Source organism: Ylistrum balloti, unplaced genomic scaffold (assembly GCF_031769215.1).
Source record: "Ylistrum balloti isolate Yb309-2 unplaced genomic scaffold, AGI_CSIRO_Ybal_v1 Utg370520, whole genome shotgun sequence".
NCBI classification, from domain to species: Eukaryota; Metazoa; Mollusca; class Bivalvia; order Pectinida; family Pectinidae; genus Ylistrum; species Ylistrum balloti.
In genome coordinates this window covers 437,869-462,864 of record NW_026782333.1, presented here as the reverse complement: position 1 = coordinate 462,864, position 24,996 = coordinate 437,869, and the positions used below count along the sequence as shown (strand labels likewise).

General features: G+C 34.9%; 1 protein-coding gene across 1 annotated transcript in view; it reads right to left on the bottom strand.

The window, feature by feature from the left end:
- Nucleotides 1–18,798, bottom strand: part of LOC132555842 (thyroid hormone receptor beta-like) — a 31,795-nt gene extending 12,997 nt beyond the window's left edge. Inside the window, exons 1-4 of the mRNA XM_060220202.1 lie at nucleotides 18,498–18,798; nucleotides 7,548–7,663; nucleotides 6,473–6,614; nucleotides 354–559 (exon numbers count right to left, since the gene is read on the bottom strand). Of these exons, the coding sequence (XP_060076185.1) occupies nucleotides 354–559; nucleotides 6,473–6,614; nucleotides 7,548–7,663; nucleotides 18,498–18,798 (765 nt within the window). The remainder of the gene's footprint in view (nucleotides 1–353; nucleotides 560–6,472; nucleotides 6,615–7,547; nucleotides 7,664–18,497) is intronic.
- Between the last annotated feature and the right edge of the window lie 6,198 nt (nucleotides 18,799–24,996).

Below are 24,996 nucleotides of genomic sequence, written 5' to 3'. Positions count from 1 at the left end.
CACAAACTAAAAATATAACATTAACAGAAATTCATGTATACCCGTGGTATTATGGTATTATGATAGGTCAACCAGAAATAAAGTTTTTATAAGCTTCAGTACATACTGACGTAATATTGACATGAAATGAGTAATAAAATCGATAGAATATCAAAGATTGTACACACAAATGAATATCGCATTATATAACAACTTTAGAGCAAAATAATTACTTCAAATGCATCATAAAACTGTTTTGTAGAATATATCGCCTGTCATTTGCACCAAACATCTAGCAGGGAATGTTTCCTTTAATTCACAACAACGACAAACATATATAACAATGGAATTCAATATCAGAGCGTTATACATACCCCTTGACCTTTGGATTGGACCTTCGTGGCTGAGCATTCATACGCGTTCACAACTTCGGCTATCAATACTTTATCATTTTCTGTGAGTGTATCATGTGGACATAAATCAGCCTTCGTTTTGAGTTTTTGTGCCTCTGATTTTCGCTTGTCTCTATTATCCTCTATTAATTTCCGTTTGGCTTTTCTCTGTTTTTCGTTTAGGACAACTGTAAGAACAATAATATTATTGTATCAGTAGTGCACTCAAATGTAAATCCTAAATGAAAATATACTTATAATTTTGCATAATGGTCTCTCATTTAATCAGTGTTAATCTGGATTGTGTTCAATGGATTATAGATACATTCTAGACCATAAGACAATAATACCATGTCATGTTAGCGCCATGTTGACCAAAGGTAGGTCCTACCTGACATCATTCTAATCAGACAATCAATGCAATCTGATGGCCGTTCAGTGGTACCCATGTGAAAATTTGCATTGTTTTTCCTATTTTCACGTTATCTAGAAATCAAATTCATTTCAGGAATCTAAATTTTAATTTACCATGCTCAACATCGATGAAATGAAGCCAAAATATTAATCCTTATCATAAACATTATTACAGAACAAAATATGGTTGCTTATCCTAAACATGTTTACATAAAAAAATATGATTGCTTACACTAAGCATGTTAACACAACAACATATGATTGCTTATCCTAAACATGTTAACACAACAAAATATAATTGCTTATTTACACAACAGAATAGGAAGAGACAGACGAATGGTTGTCATCAACATAACTTTATAAAACGTATCAACAATACAGTTAATTACCTATTCAAGTTTGTATTTTGTCTTCATTAAAATCCTTTACATGAGAACTTATCGAGTTACTGTCCGTGACCTGATATCTACACATTATCACACTGGTCAGTGGGTTCACCAAGTTGTCTTTATAAACAGATTATAGATCTAGGAGTTGCTAGAATCCTAACACTCTAATTGTATCTCATTATGATAGTTTTCATGTTTCGTCGTCAAATATTATATACATTGAAGAATTACCATTCAGAAAAGCAATTCTATCGTGATACTGAAGAATATAGACTAACATTGGCTATATAACTGCATAGTGTTAGGCTGTGTTTGTTTCTTAATAGGTTAACTTCAATGTAGTTTAATTTAGGGACAAAAATAGGCTCCACGTGACAGTTTACAGAAATAGATTGATTTATGGTTAAGTGTAACTCCCTATCTTTATTTCAGAATAAATATCAGACAAGTATAGTTTTAAGTTGCCAGATTTCTAGTATTCAGAGTTAGATTCCTAACATCCCCCATGAGTTCTTCAGCGACCAATCAAGTGTAGATTTGGCATCCATTATTTCTTTCACAACGTATTGTTTTCATTCTAAAGGAGAAATACTATGTATACAGAGTAATAATGCGATAGGGAAGTCCTATATCAACAAAATACAGGTCAGTCAAACACATAATGTACTAATTAGTTTTTTACTATCGTAATTCATAAGAAATGGTTTAACATTATTAGATTTCAAACAGCGGAGTAGTTACAGGTTTATTTAGCTAACCACCAATATATGCTTAATTTTCTTTTTTTAGGAATCACAAATTTAGCAGCAATATGCTTTTTACTTGAATATTGGTACTTTTACAGGGAAATATGTATTTTTTCAAAAAAATTATTTTTTATCGTTTTACTAAACGAACAAGTAGTATATCGAAATTATAGCTAAATGCTACATCCTAAAGTTATACATTCGAGTTGGAATTCTATTTAATAGTAAAATAATTCAGGTTAGAAATCAATCTATTCCACTTCACATCAGCGCTTTGATGTACAGGTCAGCAGAAAATCGATCCTTCTGGGACGTAGCTGACGGTCACGTGACGTCCACTTTGGACTTTGGACTCAATATAATGTGCTGCTGACCATTATAATGAGTTATTGTGTCCATCCCGAATATGCCATAAAATACTATAATGAGGAAACTGAATACCCCGATATGTCAAAGATTGGTAACACGTGACCATAGAACCATATCACATTACTCGTATAAACGTGGTTTATGATAGATAACATACAAATTTGGTGTACTTCCTGTAGTCCTAGAATATTAACGAGGACTCACAGGCGAATTTTCTCTAATTCATTAACCGAATTCAAAAATGAGACCATTTGGTAAAATATCTTTATAAATGTATGAAATTCATCATATAAACATTCAGAAATAAACGTTGAATGTTCAGAGTAATATCTTATTTGTTAATAGATTAATGACATATGAACCAAATAAACAGATTAATTAACCAACAGTTCTGTTATTCAGGTCGGATAAGCTTATTGAAATCTGATCTGATTAAATATTAAAGTTTAAAGATCAACATGTGTGTGGTTTAAACAACACACATCCTGCGTTTTGGTCACTCAGTTTGTACAATCTGTCAACTTAAGGTTTTAAATATCAAATCTCTTTTATCAATTCAGTGATAGCATTTTAAAGAATGAATAGATGCTGGAAATCTAAAGTTTGATTTTATACAATATTTATTGAAAATAAGTAAAGCCTTTAACGAACAAAAATTTAACTTATTTTGAAACAAAACAAACAACCCAAATATCCCATAATGCGAACACACAATGACATATGGTAAGTGGGTGGGATTTGCACAACAAAAACATATTTTAACTTAATTCAATAGGGATGGAAGAGATTCAAAATCCATTGCCAAAATCGACAATATTACCGAAACGTTAGAAATATGTAAGGAGCATGATATTTCATGGGTTTTTTCGTCTGTGTAAGGTAACCTACATTGACAAAGTATTATTATTGCCTCTTCTGAAGATATTCGGTGCTTGTTTCAGGCTATACATTTATTCTGAAGCGAACTTGATCTTACTGAATCTTGTAATAATTTGTCTAAAGCTTAAGGTTTTATCTAAATAAACTAAATTAAACGCAAAATCTTTAAATGTTCAGTTTCTCAGCATCCTTGATTATCAGATCCACTTGACCTTAAACTCTGGAAGATATTTGGTGACTGATTGATGTGGTGAGGTGTTATTTAATTGATCTAACTATAGTTTGGGCTATGTTGAAGACATGTTTTCTGCGGCTAAAGGTTTTAAATTATAGACGTTAAAGTGAACTTTTGACGAAAATGCCACCGCCCTCCGACAATTAACAACTTAGATGTTTTTTTTTCGAGACTTTTTTCCCTGGCGAGGCAAAAATGAATGGTACATAATCTGTATTAATTTGACCCCTATTCTGTAAATTTAATCTAATTCAGCTACAGATCCCATCACCGTTAGAGACTGAATGGTAAATTTTGCAAACTCATTTTTATCTTTTTAATAAATTGTGTTACTCTATCTTATCCTTAATATACATAAAACTACCAACATGTCCACCGAATCAAATCAATTAAAATTAAGACAAAATAGGAACAAAAAACTTACACAATTACTACTTATTAACAGTCCCGGAAAAATACTACAACAAGCAAAACTAAGACAATTAACTATCACATCGGTTAATTACGTCCTCCAACTGATGACGAATTATACAAACTGACAAACAAAACAAGGTAACTCCAGCTACGTGATGTCCATCCAACAGAAATCGAATGACATACATTTGAGGTCCTGGGATGTTGATTTCATTGAAATACCATACCAGTTACTGACCATATGCAAATATTGACACTACAATCAAAATCTCCTAATATAACCGAGCGAGTTAAGAGCACTTTAAATTTTCTATAGTAAAATCGTCCTAGTTAGAATTTGTATTAGAAAAATCGACCATAACAACAATAGTATCCATGGAATACTTTATGTTAATGATTGAAACATATTTGATATTTAGAACTCTATTTTGCACATTATAAAATACCTTGTAAAGAGTCCTATCTAGGGATAAATATCCGATTTTATAACTATCATTATTCTTTATCTCTATTTTCTCGACTCTCTTAGCAGACCATAAATATTGTATTTATAATCAATATTGTTCCGTTATCAACACTACAATATTTGTCACAATACATTAGCCATGTTACTTTTGCTGTTTGTCGTAAATGACGTTTTTCACAATTTCCATTGCCGATATGCAGTTTTTATTCAGAGAGATCTAGATACAGCTGAAATGTTTTCGATTGTTTTCACGTTCATGATCACGCCTTCGGCGCATGTGCCGAGGTAAATATATTCAGATAAGTACCAGCTGTTTATTTTCTATCACACACAATATATACGTGAAAAATATCCACAGTGCTATTGATTCTAACTTATATGAAATACATATATTTCCAAAATGTAATATATATAGACATTGTTTCGGGCCCTATTCACATGACTTCAACCTCTAGATAGTGTGTTCCGATATTTGGGACAAGGTCACAGATATAGAGTTTATTCGAGTCCACCAGTAAACACCAAGAGACCGGTCAGTATAGATCGAAACCATGTAGATTATGCCTAACGATATTATTACTCCCAAGTCACTGTTCCTTGTACAAATTGGCTGGTTGCCAGTTGACCTGAATACTCGGGACAAATGTACCGGTCAGCCTTTGGCCATAGTACACGTGTGTATTGGTGATGGTCTCGACCAGGCACTCAGCGTCCATTTATAGTGCCGCGTGGTACATTTTATCTTATACTTTATTTGGTTTATATCAGATACTTAAAATAATGTATTTCCGTAGTGTGTACAGTTATGGCAATGTTTACCACGGAAAACGATTTCCTGTTGAATTTCCCGCCTGACAATATTTGTAAATTTCGTTTTGTATCACTGGTAAAGATAACTTGTTAAATAAATATACTGTTACCATTGAATTAACACAGTACCTTATTACATCACCAAGGTTACACATATACGTAAAAACACAAAGGATTCTTATTTAATCCAATGATCGACCATTTAAAGCGAAGACAAGTAGAACAGAGAAGATGCGATGTAAGAAAACTATGACACATTAACAAGACTGCAACGATCCCGAAACAAAAGCCATCAAAATGTTTTCATTTCTCTTTAGTGTTATCCTCTTATAGAAAAGGGTTTCACGAATTTCTAAAAGTTTCGTCTCGATGTCTAAAAGTTTTCGGTATGTCTGAGGAAATATCCTCGCGTTTCTGAATGTATTAGAAATAAAGTTCTGAAATGTCTACCTTCTTTGTGTGCCTTTTGCAATGTCCTGGTGTTTCTTAATATCATAGAATGTATTCATGGTAATGAAGTTGTGTCTAATTGTCCTGGTGTGTGTGTCAATTTTTTTCTGGTGTCTGTCTAATTGTTCCGGTGAGTGTCGGGATGTTCCGGTGTGTATCGGAATGTTCCGTTGGGTGTGTCTTAACGTCCTGGTGTGTCTGATTGTTCTGATGTGTGTCTGATTGTTCTGGTGTGTGTGTCAAATTTTTCTGGTGTGTGTCTAATTGTTCCGGTGAGTGTCGGAATGTTCCGGTGAGTGTCGGAATGTTCCGGTGTTTGTCGGAATGTTCCGTTGGGTGTGTCTAAATGTCCTGGTGTGTCTGATTATTCTGATGTGTGTCTAATTGTCCTGGTGTGTCTTTAACAATTAAAAGGGGAAATACTTACATAATCCTATTGTATTTTTATTAAGAAAAGAGGTAGTGATTTCATTAATTTTGATGTGGTACTGTACTTAAGTAACCAAATGAGGGGAAGATACATTGAATTGCGGTATGGTGTGTCTATGCTTTAAAACAAGGAAGTTGTCTTCTGGTTTCCGAAAAGATACCAATGGGAAAAAAGTGTCATTAACAGTGTGTTCTTAGGTGAAAAGCGTGATCCAGAAGGAATGTCATCAGATTCTATGTCTTATAAAGATATTTGAGATTTTCATTGACGTCTAATGCTAGGGAATATGACATAAAGATACAGGAAATCTGAGTAAACATCTTTTTTTAAGTCTTGTACAAGTCAATACACTGTGTATTGTCTATTGAATCAATGCCATGAACATGCAACATAACTTTGGAATAAAAGAACGCATTACAAATTACACTGGTTCCTACGAGAAAAACACTGTACTTAGATATTAAGTGCAAAATCACTTTATCGGTTATACGAAACTTACGATCAGTTGCCATGCCAACTTGAACACATTTCCGGTAGCGACATTCCTGGCACTGGTTTCGTGAGGTTTTGTCTATTATACAGTTACTATTCCATTTACAATGGTATTGTAAGTTCTTTTGTATGGTCCTTCTGAAGAATCCCTGGAAAAAAGATTACGTTTATTATTTAACTATTTTGTCTTTCGGATTCATTTTGCTTTCGTTCTAATCCTGTCAACCAATCAGAGTAGTATAGATACATGGTATATCCATTAACTCAGCCAATATGTATTACAAAATAACAATATAAGAAAAACAGCAAGAAAGTACCAACATGTCAACATAATTATAATTCAAACTCAAATTCAATAAAACTAGGGCAAAATATGAACAAACGAAAATTTAACACGGAGACTCCTGAAAATTTAGATTAGTAAAATGAAGAATGCTGATAAGACGCCTATGGGTGAATGTTATTGATCAACGTCTTGTTCTTGTAGATACAGAATTTTATTTCTTGTAATGTATCAAACATTCACAACTGCAAGATGAGTGATCGCAAAGTGTCCAGTACATGTCTTATCTTCTGATGATATGCAAATTAAAGGTGACCCGTGAGTGGCCGGAATTCTAATGTAAGTCTGTGGTTTACGGTCGTCATAGTTACCTCATTAAGAATTATACTATTTCTGTGTGCGATATAAAGCCGTGCGTATTTGATGCCCGTTATTTTGCCTATGTGTTCCATTGTTGTGTTTGAAGACGTGACATCACTTACTTGCATTGACAAAGATTTCATGGCAGGTGTCGTTGATGAGCAAAAGATGCTTACTCTTCCGAACACCCTGAACTTTTTACAGGAGTTTACCTATGAACTTTTCATATTCTGCCCTAGTTTTATTGAATTTGAGGTTTGGATTATGATTGGGTTGATATATTCCTGTTTTTTATTTTACACTCCAGAGTCTGACTGGTGTAGAAAGAAAGTGGGCAAATATAAAGTGCTAAAATATTATTTCAATCAAACTAAATGACTAAATAAAAAAATGGGAATGGCGTCACTTTCCTCAACTTCAGCCTTGTATTTTCGCTTACCTTGCATCCTTCACACGTCATACACCTGTAGTGATAGCCAGTAGCCGCGTCTCCACATACCACACACGGTTCTGGGCCGTTCGTCATGTCCATGTAACTAGGGATGTAAGGTGTACCTACAAAATAACAAACCGTGTCACATAATGTAACTAGGGATGTAAGGTTACCTATAAAATAAGAGTGTCACACAATGTAACTAGGGATGTAAGGTTACCTATAAAATAACAAACCGTGTCACATAATGTAACTAGGGATGTAAGGTTACCTATAAAATAACAAACCGTGTCACATAATGTAACTAGGGATGTAAGGTTACCTATAAAATAAGAGTGTCACACAATGTAACTAGGGATGTAAGGTTACCTATAAAATAACAAACCGTGTCACATAATGTAACTAGGGATGTAAGGTTACCTATAAAATAACAAACCGTGTCACATAATGTAACTAGGGGTGTAAGGTTACCTATAAAATATCAAACCGTGTCACATAATGTAGCTAGGGATGTAAGGTTACCTATAAAATAAGAGTGTCACACAATGTAACTAGGGGTGTAAGGTTACCTATAAAATAACAAACCGTGTCACATAATGTAACTAGGGATGTAAGGTTACCTATAAAATAAGAGTGTCACACAATGTAACTAGGGATGTAAGGTTACCTATAAAATAAGAGTGTCACATAATGTAACTAGGGATGTCAGGTTACCTATAAAATAACTAGCTACATATTTTCGCCGGTTTGATTTATTTTGTCTGTTGTCTTACACTTATATTTGTAAATACGTTAATGCATATCACGATAACCAGGTTCCTTATTTTATTATGTACCAGTATTATAGACTTAGAAATTCATTGAAATAAACTTTACTACTCTAGGTATATCTCAGTGGCCTTATGACGTCATCATATTTAACTCTGTTGTACACACGAGTATATTCCCACGTGTAATATCCTTGCATTCATTGCCTTCATTCTTGATGAAGGTCTTTGATATTTTCTGATACAATAGTACAGATTATAAAAATTAACTCAAATAAAATTTCAACCTGTGAACGGAGGGTAAGGATAATAAAAATCTCACGATGATTCCTTCAAATTTACTGGGTCGTATCTTTTTAAAATTCTGTTTTGAATTTTGTGTTTCAAAAAAAGAATCTAGATAAACATGACGTAAGCGTTTAAATTAGGACAGAACAGTCTTATGATTTCCGAAGACATAAAAAGTCGTTTTAAAAATATTTTTTACAAAATTTTACGTCTTACGTCCTATATCAATGTGTTTTAAAAAAGCGTTTTAACAAATACAAATTCTTCACAAAATTATGTTTTGCATTTTATCAGTAAATAACGTTTTACAGTCGAAGGTCATCAACAGAGAAAGGTTCGGAGACGATGTTTGACATTCGGTGGTGCCATATGACAAGAACAACTGGCAGTCTGCTACAACAGAGGTAGGTCCACTGCGCCCGGACAGCTGTTAATGTCATTGATAAACCGGGTCTGGTCATCGTAACGACCTGACCAGTGGTCATGGTCTAATGGTGGGACTGGACATTACGATAGGAATGTCTTTGATGTGTCACGAGGAGCCTTATTTACTGACCTTACTTTTCTACTAAATCAGATTAAAATCTTCAAGGTTCTATGCAAGACACGTTACATTTAAATGAGGACGTATGTCGACCGGCGAAACGGTCATCGTGCTATCGTCAACTACGGAAAAGCAAGATGGCCATCATATGATCGCCAACTTCCGAAAGGTAAAATGGCCGCCGTGTTGTCTTTAATGATTGAAAGGCAATGTGATCACCGCGATGTCAAAAGGCATGATATCTGCCACAATATCGTCAACTACAGAAAGGCATGATATCTGCCACAATATCGTCAACTACAGAAAGGCATGATATCTGCCACAATATCGTCAACTACAGAAAGGCATGATATCTGCCACAGTATCGTCAACTACAGAAAGGCATGATATCTGCCACAATATCGTCCAGTACAGAAAGGCATGATATCTGTCACAATATCGTCCAGTACAGAAAGGCATGATATCTGCCACAATATCGTCAACTACAGAAAGGCATGATATCTGCCACAGTATCGTCAACTACAGAAAGGCATGATATCTGCCACAATATCGTCCAGTACAGAAAGGCATGATATCTGCCTCATTATCGTCTATTTATTCAGACAAAATGGCCACCACTTTATCGTTAATTATCGAAAGCAAAATGGCTACCCCAATATCGTCAAATATCGAAAGGCAGTGATGAACCACTACCTTACTATCGTCACATATCGAAAAGTCCGAAAGCCGTCGCATCAGTAAATTGAACTTAATTTTTTTTTTAAACTGCAAAAGTCAAAGTCGACAGGTTGTACAGCTATATCAGAAATACCGCTAATAGCAACACGAACACGAAACAATAGCGTCGTGTCAGGGACGTCAAAGAAAGCAGTGTGTAAAGATGATTATTTTGTAAACAGCGTTACGATTATATTAGAGCTTTTCTCGTTGGTCAGTTACAATCCGGGACTCCATGAGTAACAGCTATCATACAAGTGCTTACATTTGTTATACACCAACCTAGATCAGGGCCGTATCATACGTCTCAGACTCAGATGAATATTGTTATGATGTTATGTCTTTCTACCTTACTTATGACACAACATTATGAGAGGGAAAGGGGGAGGGGGTTGAGCTCCTCGGTCTTCATTTCAAACCACGTGTTAATCTGTTTATCACGTCCTTTTATTTCCAGTACCGCAGGGAAAGCCTGGTATCCGCCAAGACGCATAACTTTACCCAATCGTGCGCAACATTATGTAACGCGCCTGGCTAGCCAACTGCGAGTAACCACCACGACAAATTCGATTGGTTCACAACAATCTGATGTGCTAGGCAAACAACTTGACCGTGGAAGTCCTCAAACTGACACTGAAAGGGATAATGGTCAAAGTTTCCGACAGCTCAGGACACGTATGTACGCACAACTTAAAAATGTACAAAGAAAACATTTTTATCATTGGCAACTGAAAAGTTCAGATCTAAAATAATTCCCTTGACACACAGAAAATTATCAATTTTAACTTTTAGATAGGACTTTAAAGCAAACTAAACGGGTTTCAATTTCAGTTTAAAGCTGTCCACACTGGGGAAGACCTGATATAACCCCACTATTGATCCTATCATAAAACCTGTGACGTAATACGCCACTTATCGCCAGTCGTTTAGTAGGTGTGTATATATGTACTATGTACTGTGAGGCGGCCTAGGTAAATAGCCCAGGGCATGGTACACAAATCCAACAGTCGACCTTGGAAGAGGTCAAACTGGAAAATGCTGTGACTAGCCTCATTACGTGTATGAACACAAATCGCATTGGTCAGTCTAGTTCAGACGCCGTGTAGTCAGCTTAAGATGTTTGAAAAAAAAATGCAGTTTTATGTGATTAATCACCAATAGCTAGGGTCACGTGACCACGGTATCTACTGACGGCTGATAAATTTTAAGGGTCAACGTTGTCTCAATTGTCATTACCCGAATTCAGTAGAAAATGAGCTATACGAAAACGGAGTAAGATGGAGAAAAAAAACGAATATCTGTGTTAAACGTCCCTAAATTATATAACAATGTTCTTCCATCTGTTCTCGTGTTACATGTATTGTATCATTTGTTATTCCAAATATAGCTATGATGATTTTATTCGTCTTTGAAATATAATATTTATCTTTAGATATCTTATTGTACATTTGCTATCTAAAATGTGTTTTTATTATCTATATTTTAACAAAGATACAACAAAACTCTCGATTAAATAGATATAAATAAACTTAAAATACAAACATAGAATATGAAAATTTTAACAGCATAAATTACAACTGTACAATACAATTATCTAGATATAGAATAGGAAAAATTATCCAGCATTAATAAACACAAAATACGATTATTAATTGTACATTAGTACGTAATTTGGATGTAAGAATCACTGTCTGTGACTAATTCTATAATAAAATAACCTTGCCCTCTAAATTAAAGACAATATTCTGGACACGAACATCTGATCAATCTTGTCATAAACAGAAAAAAGTGAAAACTTTGGCGTTGACGAACGTCCTTATAGCTACACGTGATATAGAACACGTCTCTCTTAAGCAACTTCTGACTTATTTTCCAACAACGTGCCAAAGATAACATAATCAAAATGAATTTGGAATTGATTATGAGTGAAGGTTATTCTACTGAGAAAGTCGGCTAATTGTTGTAGGTATGTTGACATCACACTGGGTACTTGCCAAGTTAGAATCAACTTTGATACTTCAGCAATGGTTACTATGGTTATTGTTTCTTTAGTAACAGCGATACTGTTCAGAATATAAATAATCAAAATCTACAAAATCTAAACTTTCAATATGTATGAATTATTTCAGATATTAAGTGTCAAAAGATATAGTTCATATGATAAGATTTCAGCGCTATATAAGATTTTTTTCGTCGTTTCTAAGAAGATATACAGGTATATACATAAATATGGATCCAATACATAGCTGTAATATTAACAAATAATATCATATTCTTAATTAATAGACAAGTAATTAATAATTTCTACGGTAGTGTTATCTATTTCTTATATTTTATGATGGATGTAAGTGTATAATGGTAAGCGTGTCAATGTTTTTTTCATAGGTAAACGACTCAGATGGTCTCGATAAGTATTATTAGATATGAAAAAAAGATACACGTGATCTTATTTTTATTTTTAGACAACATCTTTTGTTTATTATGTTGAAGCCTAGTGAAAGTTCAGCCATGTTTTTTCCCGCCGATATCAAGGGGAGTTAACTCTATGCCCAATATCAAGTGTCATTAATAATGACAGCGCTCAGCTAGTAATGGTGTACTTAAGTGCAATTCAAGCCATATATTATAATTGTAATTGACAAATGTTGGTCATTTCTTAACAGTCGACGAAAGGTCAGCGGAAGTAACCTTTTGAGCGCTGAAAGTGGGTAGTGACCAAATATCAGGATTTCGACAAGACGTGTAAGGCTTTCAATAACTCTCTGTATTGAATAACACGAACATATATATCGTTTCAAGATGGAAAAAGAGTTTTTAAATGTAAGAAAAAGAGTGGACACGTCCAGTAAGCAAGGTCATCCAGCCTAACAAGAGAAACTAATATTTGTGTGACTAGAGATTGAAATAGACACATACGGTCCATTTCGCATCACATTACAAACCTTTATTATCAATATATAATTAGTATCTGTACCCACCACGGTGGTTTCCATGGCAACACATCGTTATACGAGTAGGAGATGGATTTGACGGACTGGTATGTGCGTGAATGGCGAATGTGAGAATGGCTATTTGAGAATGAACAATGGTTATGATCGGGTCAGTACACAGGGTTAGCGGACTTACAACTAGTCTTAATGTTTCATGTGTTTTAATATTTGGCGAAGTCCTTAATTTGTTTGTTAGTTTCATGAACCACATTCAAATTATTAAGTCTATTACCTAAGATTTTGATGATGATAATTCATTTTGTAATAAAAAAAATGCTCAGAATGATGTAATGCACCTTGCGTAACAAAATATTTCTTGTCTTCAAACATACATCCATAAATAATAACGATAGCACCAATCTCGTTTTTCCTGGTGTTTTTTTTTTAACAACAATCACGTAGTCTACTTCTTATAGAAAAATACACCAATTAAAATTCTCTCCAGACCTTGTATTATGAGTTTTTCACTAAACTTTTTTTTACATAAACTGCGATTGGCACTTGATACCTGGAGTTTTACCGATGCGATAAAATGTGTGTTCGAAAGAGTTCAAAGACAAAACTGTATTTTAATGTTGGAAATACAGGGAAAGTCATTATTAGAAGGGTGCGTTCGTCTTTTGGTGTAAACCCAAGCAAGCACTTGAGCAACGTTATCTCGGTATACTAGGCGAGGCTTCTTCGCATGATTGTTCTGTAAAGTAAGGAAACCCGACTCTAGCGATAACACTTGGTCTGACACTGAGTATCTATACCAGGCTTAATAAGTTCGGACATGAAGAGAGACAACCCACTCGCTTATTGTAGTAATGAAATGTATTTTATTGCTATTTTCAGTGTTTCAGCTGCCGGAATTTCTTCAAAAGCCCAGGGCGAAATGACCTGTCCTGATGGCTATGTACCGTGTAGCCCCATTACAAAGCACAGTGCCGATCAGTCAAGCGAAGTACGCTGGCCAGAGCCAATCGAGAGATGCCTTTTTTCAAGCGAACGACCTTGACTTTTTAATGGGAAAAGCAGTACCGACTTTTCTACGTCATTCGATGATTGGAGACTGCCCAGAGGTCACCTTGACCTGGACGGTTGATCGATTAACCAGAAAATAAGACCCGGATAACACGTTCTAACTGTCAAATCAATTAAAATCCACAACAGCGGATTTTACACCGCGCTCAGATCTGGACCGAAGTCCTATATTACATATTTGGTACGAGAAACTATCATCTTAGCTTTTACATAGCCTTCCATTCAGATGTGCAGGTGAACATATTATCATAAGATTATCATTTCTTAAACTTGTTTATATTGTGTTGGTTAATATATTTTTTTTTTAATTTTTTTGTATATGGTATCTTAAGATAAAAATATACTACTCAGGTTCCTTATTGGCATAACAAAATATATGTTCTTTCTAAATCTCTCTACTTTCAACTGATTTCAAATTCTTTTTATCTTCTGGCTATTTTCTAATATTTCATCTTTATTAAAAATCAATATCATATTTTATATCTTATATTACAATCAATGACTTTGTTACTTTGATAATAAGTAAGGCCTTCCGATCTCGCCTAGTAAGGGACTTTTCGAAGGTAGAGCTGAATAAAACTTTGAATTGAACTGAAGTAACCATTTACAAGTGTACCTAATAGGGTAGAACCAAATATACATGAAAAAAATATTATGCAAAATTCCAAAATATTTTTAAACCTGCTAACGAAGATCTAGAGTGTTAGAGTCGAATCTGCATATCTTCTGTTATGTATGTCTGTCACGTTTCTAACAAACTGTATTTGAGGACAATTATTTTGTCCTAAACACATGCAGAATTATTGATTGATTATTAGAAAGGCTTCGCTATTTTACCTAATTAAGATACGAACCGAATAACCCTTATAGTAATATTCAACTGTTTATAACCAAATTTGAAATTTTCATTTTTGTTAACTAGGCTACAACTTAATTGGAGAAATTAAAATATTGTCTTAAGACCCATAGAGGAGACGTTATTAACATCATTTCAAAAACGCGATATTTTCGAAATAGACGGATATGAAACTGATTTACGTTAAATAATAATACATTGAATAAAAAAAATCAATAAATAATAGAAAATAAAAATAATAATAATAAACAAATAAATTGAATATTTTCACTTGTAGGGAGCACATTTTACAAGGATGGGGACCAGAATCCAGTGGTCAGTTGGTCAGACAGCTTGTGTCCTTAGACCTAGGCCTCAGACTGCGGACAATCCAGCGCCTCCGGACAAGATAGATAAATCTATTGGTAACGTTCATTGCTAGAAATATGCCTGTAAACCATGGTTCCCGTACGTAAATAATGTATAATTGTAACGCATAGTAAGCTTGTGATAATTAAGAGAGAGAAAGTTCGACTTACCACTGTCATTTATTACATTGTAAATGCAAAAAACTTATGATCTGGTGTCTTGGTGATGAATGAAGTCGTGGCACGTATAGGAATTAGGGAAAGTATACGAGTACTATTACTGAGTATAGGTATATGAAATGGTATCCTGACAGTAGAACGAGATATAAACACATATATATGTATAATAAATACATCTTACAGCGAACACCTGTTCCTCTACTTACTGTGGTAAATACATATATTTGGACGTAACATCTGGGTTATATACGACCCATGTACACCATTAGAGTCTGTTTTCACATTATAAAGGACGTCATTGACGTCATAAAATACGTCATAGGGATATACGTCACAGGGACACTGACAGAAGATGTTTAAAGGGGTCGGCCATTGTGTTATGATGTGCAGATTTGATGGCGTTCTTATTGAAATATTGAGGAAGGTTGATGGATAGGTAGGGGGGTTTAGATATTGGACTGTTCAACAAAAAAGTCAGAAACCTCGTTTCAAATATATTGTCCAGTTTGATGAAAGTCCATCTTCGTGTTTATTCATCCTTGACAAATAGATTAAGAATATAAGATGAAAGGAAAACAAGACCATGGACACATTTATCTTGTAACTATGGGCAAATCTATATAATTTATCTATGTGCTTAAGCGACCCTTGTCACCCAAGGCGTATCGCCTCACTTCGTGTTTATTTATAGTCTGGTACCGTTGATTATTCTACGTCACATTACGTAACGTCTTTATCGACTAGTTGCACCTGGAACAAACAGGCGATTTATGGCCTGTATTGACTGCCAGATGGCGAGGTTTTGCGTGTCAATTTGGATAATACAATAAGCAAACGGTTACAATGGTGACACTTAGAAGGTTAATATAAGGACGAGTTTGGGGGTAAAATAGGGGTGAAAACTGATGGGGTTACAATACATATAAACACTCAATGCATAATAAAAATAAATTTAGATTTTAACACTAGTTATATATGATTTTGATATATTACTAATGAAAATATAGCTTTAAAAACACAATTCAATTGATTTCAATATTTAACAATTAAAAATGTAGATTTAATATTTAGTTGAACATTATTTTCATATTTGACGAATGAAAGTGTAAATAAACAGTGTTAATATTTGAATAGATGATTTACTTTAGTTTTATTTTATTTTAAGTTTGACAAACATATAATATCACTCAGAATAGAGATATTGTATTTTGTTCTGATGTAGGGCTATATTTGTACATGGTCCAACAGAAGTCCTAAACCCCATTCCCTCTCACAAAACAGTTTAAAGAAATAATATTAAAAACTTCTGAACTTATCATGACTTCATACTACATGCTAACAATACAATTAAAATTCTAAATGTTTTCATCGGTTTTAAAACGTATATAACTGAGAACATATCAGATTGAATTTAAATTGTATGAAAAATATGTCATAATTCCAAAAGTTTTTTGATAATTCTGTTTCATTGGATCTTTTTTAGCCCTTAACATGTTTCGTATATATTTTCATATATAAACACTGTTTATCATAATATATACAACAATAAAAAAAGCTCGAGTCGTCCTTTTCATAATCCTGAAATCACTTTTTAAAAGTATTTTGTTTATGTCCTTAACTGAATTATAACCGTAAACAGATTTGAAAAGCTCAGGTTTTCATTTTGGATATAAGCGGTATTAATTATCCTACAACAGGCACTGCCTTTTTTTTAAGTGGTAAGTTCAAACTTCGTTGCATATTTTCACTTATGTCATTGGGGAAAAAAGAAAGAAAAAGAAAATTCAAAATGAAAGTTTCAACAGTCATTATCATTTGTACTAAAAACATATAACTAGCTACATTAATTTCTTTCTTTTATTTCAGAATTACTGATAACTGCACAGGTAAAGTACATAATGGCTGGGTTCATTTATTTCCAAACATACAGCTAAAAATGTTACCTAAAAATTTCTTAGTTCTTCTATCAAATATAAAAAAGTTAAAATTCACAAAAATGCAATGTTTCACCTTGAAGAAATTTAAACTCTTTAAATATTTCTTTGTTAAAATTAATTAGGTATTAAAGAAGACATTATTACATTTTCATGACACGATTTCTTAGTATTGTTATTCATCATAATTATCTGTATATTATTGGGTATTTTTGTTTGCTTTTGAAAAAAGTCTATAGGATATCATACTTGATTGTTTGAAGGTGTCTATGTTAATGTAAACAATCTGACTTGCATCATTAAGTGGCTATTCTGATTTTAAGACATAAATGAACAAGACGTCATTAATTCCATTTAGATGCCCTTGAAAATAAAAAAAAATAATTTTGAACTATTCTATATAATTTATAGAACACAGAAAATAGCTGTTACACACTGAAAGGTTTTTATTTGATGTGGAAGTAAATATTGGATTTCATTATATACTTAACAATCACATTATATAACGATAAATTAACTATTTTTATTATATTACCATATTACTTAATGCATTATGTACTTGATGAAATAATATTTCATTATATATACAAATGAATATCGATATCCATATATATATATATTCAGCTTAGTTTTGAAACATGGAATTTTTTTTAATTGGTCGTGTGAAAATTAAAATTATTTCTGAATAATTAACTGAACTACCAGTGTTTCACGGATGTAAAGTTTTAACTATTAATTAAAGCTACAGTATAATTGATTTATACTGTGTTATTGAATGTACATGCACGTGCATGGTTTCCATAGTAAAAATACCGGACATCTCGGATAGGAATTTGTATAGGTTTATTTTCATTCGTTCGATTGAAAATAAAATACGTCAAATTGACTCTGTGGTTTGTTTTGGTAATTGTCCTATGTCGTAATAAAAGTGTGTTATCTCTGTTTTATTTATAGCATTTTCAATATGTGACATGAATTATTCGATCGCACTTGTTGGAGAAGTGCTGGAAGGGTGGGGGAAAGGAGTAAAGAACGGGGTTTGAAAAAAGGGGTCTTAGGGGAGGGGAGGGTCTAGAGGAATGGGCATAGGGCGATAAATTTCCATGGACATTTTGTCCCGGAATTTTAAAAGGGTCTATTTACTTAAAAGAAAATGAATATTGTGAAAGAAGGTTCCAAAATGAAGAAGCTGCATGATTATTTGATACAGGGAATCAGACCATTGGCAATATTTTTTTTCTGGAAGAAGTCTTCATCCGGTACGGCGTAGTTTCACCAGTAGGATCATAGATACAGTGGAACCTTACCTTTCCGTTTCGCCGTGGGACCCGTGGAAGATGATTCCTGTGACGATGTACTGCCATCACTACTACTAGTAGACCCGGGGGTAGACACCATGGTGTACCGACTTAGATTGCCGAATCCAAATTCTGACAACCCCGGTCCGTCCATTTTGTTAGGCCTCAGTTCAACAGCACTGTTTACATCCGGCCGATCTGACCCATGGTCAGCAGGTCCGATATCTGGCCTGTACATCTGATCGCCGTGTTTTGATCCAAACATAGAAAAAGCACCCTCCATGTTAGTGAACTGAGGTTCAAGCTCCATACTTCAGTAAATGGTTTAACTTGCCACTTTCATTTTGATTTCTACTCAATAATACATGCTTTCACTCCCCGGGTCACGTAACTCCGTACATTTCACTCTCTGATTGTGCCGGGGCGACCTCAGCCCGACGTTATGGACTTTTTGTTCGCTCAATCGCCTATATGACGTCGGACAGGTCAGTCCATATGCAAATACCACAGCCTTTCAGTGCAGTGATGTAATCGCTCTAGCCAATCGGCTGGACGAGTCCATTGCAGGCCAAAGGAGAGACTGACCATTACTCACTCAGCCGTGCAATCACGCTGTAAATGCACGGCACAACTTTCGAGTTTAGAAAACGTCAATGAGATCAGTAAAATAAAAATTAAGGGATTAGAAGGACAATTTTGTGCAGAAGAATCAAAATGATATTTGAAAAAAATAAATGTTTAACTGCAAAAATACGGATCTCCCCTACTCACATAATAGTGTGCATGCTGCCATTGTCCAGTTGGACCGAGGTATCTCCTCGGGTGTGAAAGGGTGGACAGGTTGCCAGAATGACTTGCCATTAAAAAGTTTTTAGAATTTCGTTTTCATGACATCGAGATAACGGTGTTAACCCGAAAACCACACAAACATTTCGAAAACAATATTGAAAAAAAATCAAAAGTGCGTTATTCGATCACAAAGTAGTATATGTCAATCTGACTATTTCTACCTGTGTATAAGATAAAATGGACTGTGCTGACCTTTGCTAAGGCCACGGCAGCCTGACCAGACGACTGACCAGAGGGCGGGATCTAGTGGTCAATGATTTCTTGCCGACTGATGGCGGTCATGTATTTCAGTCATTATAGGTACCTGTAACATGACGTAATAGACTTGTTGGTCAGTACAGGTAGCATTGGTGGCCAGTGGCGCGGCCATAGTGTGGATTCATGCGACTATTACGGGTCCTTGAGCTTAACTACAGGCCGTTATATAACACGTCTAGGTGAACATAATGTTTACTTGAGTGTTTTACACACCTGGAAACCGTCCCCATTTTCCCACGATCAGGCAAAGATTATTATTATTATTGCTAAAGAAAAAAGATGTTACGTAACAAGAGTGGTTAGATGGGGAGGGATTATCTGGCTCTGGCGTACAATCTTAGTGCTCTTCATACACGACGTACTTTCCGGAATATTCCGATTGCCGTTTCCTGTTGGTTGGAACTGGCAACTACCAAAAAATTAGACATTACAAGACCACCTGACTCACCCCTTCCCTCTCCCCATGTCACTTCACCCAACCACACATACCAGCAATGAATATGCAACAAAAATAACTCTCTCTCTTGCCTTGATCATAAAAACTGAACGCACGAAATCCTATATATAAGTCATTCCAGTTCTAGGTTTCTTAGAAGAACTGCTCGCCTTGATTCTCCTACTGGGTAAGGTAGGCCCTAGAGACCTATGTCTTTTTCAGTCTTATTTCTTACTATGACTGGTTTAAAATTGTTAAGAGGATGGCAAGTCAATATCAGCTTTATCGGCGTTAGATTTCTGCTACCCGACTGCCCTCACTAACCCCCTCTAGTCTACCCCTGGTATCTGACATATACTAAGAGCTCAAATAAATATAATATTAGATTCACGATGTAAGAAAAAGGAGCCAGTCAAACAGAGGAAGAGTCGCGGAGACAGAAAACATGTAACTAACAAAGCAAATAGTCGGACCTAGTTACAGGAAGAGTCGCGGAGACAGAAATCATGTAACTAACAAAGCAAACAGTCGGACCTAGTTACAGGAAGAGTCGCGGAGACAGAAATCATGTAACTAACAAAGCAAACAGTCGGACCTAGTTACAGGAAGAGAGATGGAGACAGAAAACATGTAACTAACAAAGCAAACAGTCGGACCTAGTTACAGGAAGAGTCGCGGAGACAGAAATCATGTAACTAACAAAGCAAACAGTCGGACCTAGTTACAGGAAGAGACACTTAGGCAGAAAACATGTAACTAACAAAGCAAACAGTCGGACCTATTTAGAGGAAGAGAGACGGAGACAGAAAACATGTAACTAACAAAGCAAACAGTCGGACCTAGTTACAGGAAGAGAGACGGAGACAGAAAACATGTAACTAATAAAGCAAACACTCGGACCTAGTTACAGGAAGAGTCGCGGAGACAGAAATCATGTAACTAACAAAGCAAACAGTCGGACCTAGTTACAGGAAGAGACACTTAGGCAGAAAACATGTAACTAACAAAGCAAACAGTCGGACCTAGTTACAGGAAGAGAGACGGAGACAGAAAACATGTAACTAACAAAGCAAACAGTCGGACCTAGTTACAGGAAGAGTCGCGGAGACAGAAAACATGTAACTAATAAAGCAAACACTCGGACCTAGTTACAGGAAGAGAGACGGAGACAGAACACATGTAACTAACAAGGCAAACAGTCGGACCTAGTTACAGGAAGAGAGACGGAGACAGAAAACATGTAACTAACAAGGCAAACAGTCGGACCTAGTTACAGGAAGAGACACTTAGACAGAAAACATGTACCTCACAAAGCAAACGGCCGGACCTAGTTACAGGAAGAGTCGCGGAGACAGAAATCATGTAACTAACAAAGCAAACGGCCGGACCTAGTTACAGGAAGAGTCACGTGGACTGAAAATACGTACCTGACAATGCAACACTTAGTTACAGGAAGAGTAACGGCCCAGTTAACATGTAACTAACAAAGCAATGTATCTGGGGTGATGTAACTAACAAAGCAAACAGGGTCATTACAGGAAGTCTTTAACAAAGCCATGATCACCGTTGGCATTTCCCGTTACATTTGAAAATGTTGTGATCCTTTGAAAAAACAATAATCAACTAAATTCACAGGTTTAGAAAACTCCGCAGACAGCTCTGAAGGATTTAACATTAAAGATGTGACATAAGGACGGTGTGCTAGATTATCCTATAAATACCAGCTGTCTAAGGGTGGTAATACCTGTATGTTCTTTCACACAACAAGTAAGAAAATAATGTATAGTAATTAAAAAAGGCAGAACGAATGTATTCCAATGTTATAGAGGTCATGTGAAAAAAATAATGGTACGTATCGGCATGCTTACATATCACAACGAAATGTGCACGAGATGTCAAAGAAAGCGATAAGTTCATTATGTTGGTATTTAACCATACATTGGAAATGGGGAATATATCACGCTATGCGTCCGGCCTAATCACAGAAAAGTGTTAAAGAACACAGACCATTCATCTCGATTCTAATCGCTTGAGTTGGTTATTCTCTCCTTTCCTGGAAAATTGTACTCTGTAGAGTGATATAGACTGCCGATTTAACGTTTGATTGAGTCACTCGTTCTAACCTTAATTATACAGAGATAGAGTTCAATAGTTACTGGTTCAAACCTTACTTATACAGAGATAGAGTTCAATAGTTACTCGTTCAAACCTTACTTATACAGAGATTGAGTTCAATAGTTACTCGTTCAAACCTTACTTATACAGAGATTGAGTTCAATAGTTACTGGTTCAAACCTTAATTATACAGAGATTGAGTTCAATAGTTACTGGTTCAAACCTTAATTATACAGAGATTGAGTTCAATAGTTACTGGTTCAAACCTTAATTATACAGAGATTAAGTTCAATAGTTACTGGTTCAAACCTTAATTATACAGAGATTGAGTTCAATAGTTACTGGTTCAAACCTTAATTATACAGAGATTGAGTTCAATAGTTACTCGTTCAAACCTTACTTATATAGAGATTTAGTTCATCAGTAACTCGTTCTAACCTTATCTTACATATAAAGTGACTGAGTTTAATATTAATATGTTCTAATATTACCTTACCTACTACAAAAATTGAGTCCATTAGTAACTATTTATAATCTTACTCTACCTAATAGAAATATTCAATTAAATGGTAACTTGTTCTGATCCTACTTTACTTTTTTACAAATATTGAGTTTATTAGTAGCAATTCTAATCTGACTTTACCTATACAAAGATTGAGTTAAATGATACCTATTTATAATACTTTACCTAATACAAATATTCAATTAAATGGTTACTCATTCTGATCTTACTTTACTTTTTATAAAGATTGAGTTCAATAGTTTCTCATTCTAATCTTACTTTACCTATACAAAGATTGAGTTAAATGATACCTCGTTCTGATCCTACTTTACTTTTACAAATATTGAGTTCAATAGTTACTCATTCTGATCTTACTTTACCTATACAAAGATTGAGTTCAATAGTTACTCATTCTGATCTTACTTTACCTATACAAAGATTGAGTTAAATGATACCGCGTTCTGATCCTACTTTACTTATACAAGGATTGAGATCACTATTATCATATCCAAATTTTATCCTACCTATACAAAGACTGAAATAAATAGTAACTTGTTCTTATCTTTCTTTATTACTTTATCTAACACAAGGATTGATTTCAACAGTCGCTTAGTCTAATCGTACTTAACATAAAAGAAGTATTGAGTTCAACAGCCACACAGTTACATCAACAAATTGTCATCAGATCCTGCCCTGGAGCGGGTCAAGTCGACATGGCACGGAAGAAGAAAAATATTCAATATATGTGAAGTCTGACTATTATTGTTACATTCTGGTCGGCGACTGGGAATCTTAATTGCAAGACCATGAGAAAACTTTAACCATTAAGTGTGCAAACTGTGTTTAAATTGCATTTGCACCAAAGAAACTCATAAAACGCTGTCATTTCTTCGTGATAGGGTTCCAGTTCTATCGATTTATGAGTGGCAGGTTTGTCTTAGTCCGGCCATTTTGACCTCTGGTCAGTATGTTGACCGTAATAATTACTTGACCACTGGTTCAAAATAGATCACAACATCTGTGTATTAGTGAGGTTATAATGAGTCTTCAATAAGGCAAGGCTTCTTCAGTGTAGAGGGAAGGATTGAAAGTAGCACTAATGTACGGGCAGAGTCTACAGACATAGAGACACAATATAGACACAAATAGTCAGTCTACAGACATAGAGACACAATATAGACACAAATAGTCAGAGTCTACAGACATACAGACACAATATAGACACAAATAGTCAGAGTCTACAGACATAGAGACACAATATAGACACAAATAGTCAGAGTCTACAGACATAGAGACACAATATAGACACAAATAGTCAGAGTCTACAGACATAGAGACACAATATAGACACAAATAGTCAGTCTACAGACATAGAGACACAATATAGACACAAATAGTCAGAGTCTACAGACATAGAGACACAATATAGACACAAATAGTCAGTCTACAGACATAGAGACACAATATAGACACAAATAGTCAGAGTCTACAGACATAGAGACACAATATAGACACAAATAGTCAGAGTCTACAGACATAGAGACACAATATAGACACAAATAGTCAGAGTCTACAGACATAGAGACACAATATAGACACAAATAGTCAGAGTCTACAGACATAGAGACACAATATAGACACAAATAGTCAGAGTCTACAGACATAGAGACACAATATAGACACAAATAGTCAGAGTCTACAGACATAGAGACACAATATAGACACAAATAGTCAGAGTCTACAGACATAGAGACACAATATAGACACAAATAGTCAGTCTACAGACATAGAGACACAATATAGACACAAATAGTCAGAGTCTACAGACATAGAGACACAATATAGACACAAATAGTCAGTCTACAGTCATAGAGACACAATATAGACACAAATAGTCAGAGTCTACAGACATAGAGACACAATATAGACACAAATAGTCAGAGTCTACAGACATAGAGACACAATATAGACACAAATAGTCAGAGTCTACAGACATAGAGACACAATATAGACACAAATAGTCAGAGTCTACAGACATAGAGACACAATATAGACACAAATAGTCAGTCTACAGACATAGAGACACAATATAGACACAAATAGTCAGAGTCTACAGACATAGAGACACAATATAGACACAAATAGTCAGAGTCTACAGACATAGAGACACAATATAGACACAAATAGTCAGAGTCTACAGACATAGAGACACAATATAGACACAAATAGTTAGAGTCTACAGACATAGAGACACAATATAGACACAAATAGTCAGAGTCTACAGACATAGAGACACAATATAGACACAAATAGTCAGAGTCTACAGACATAGAGACACAATATAGACA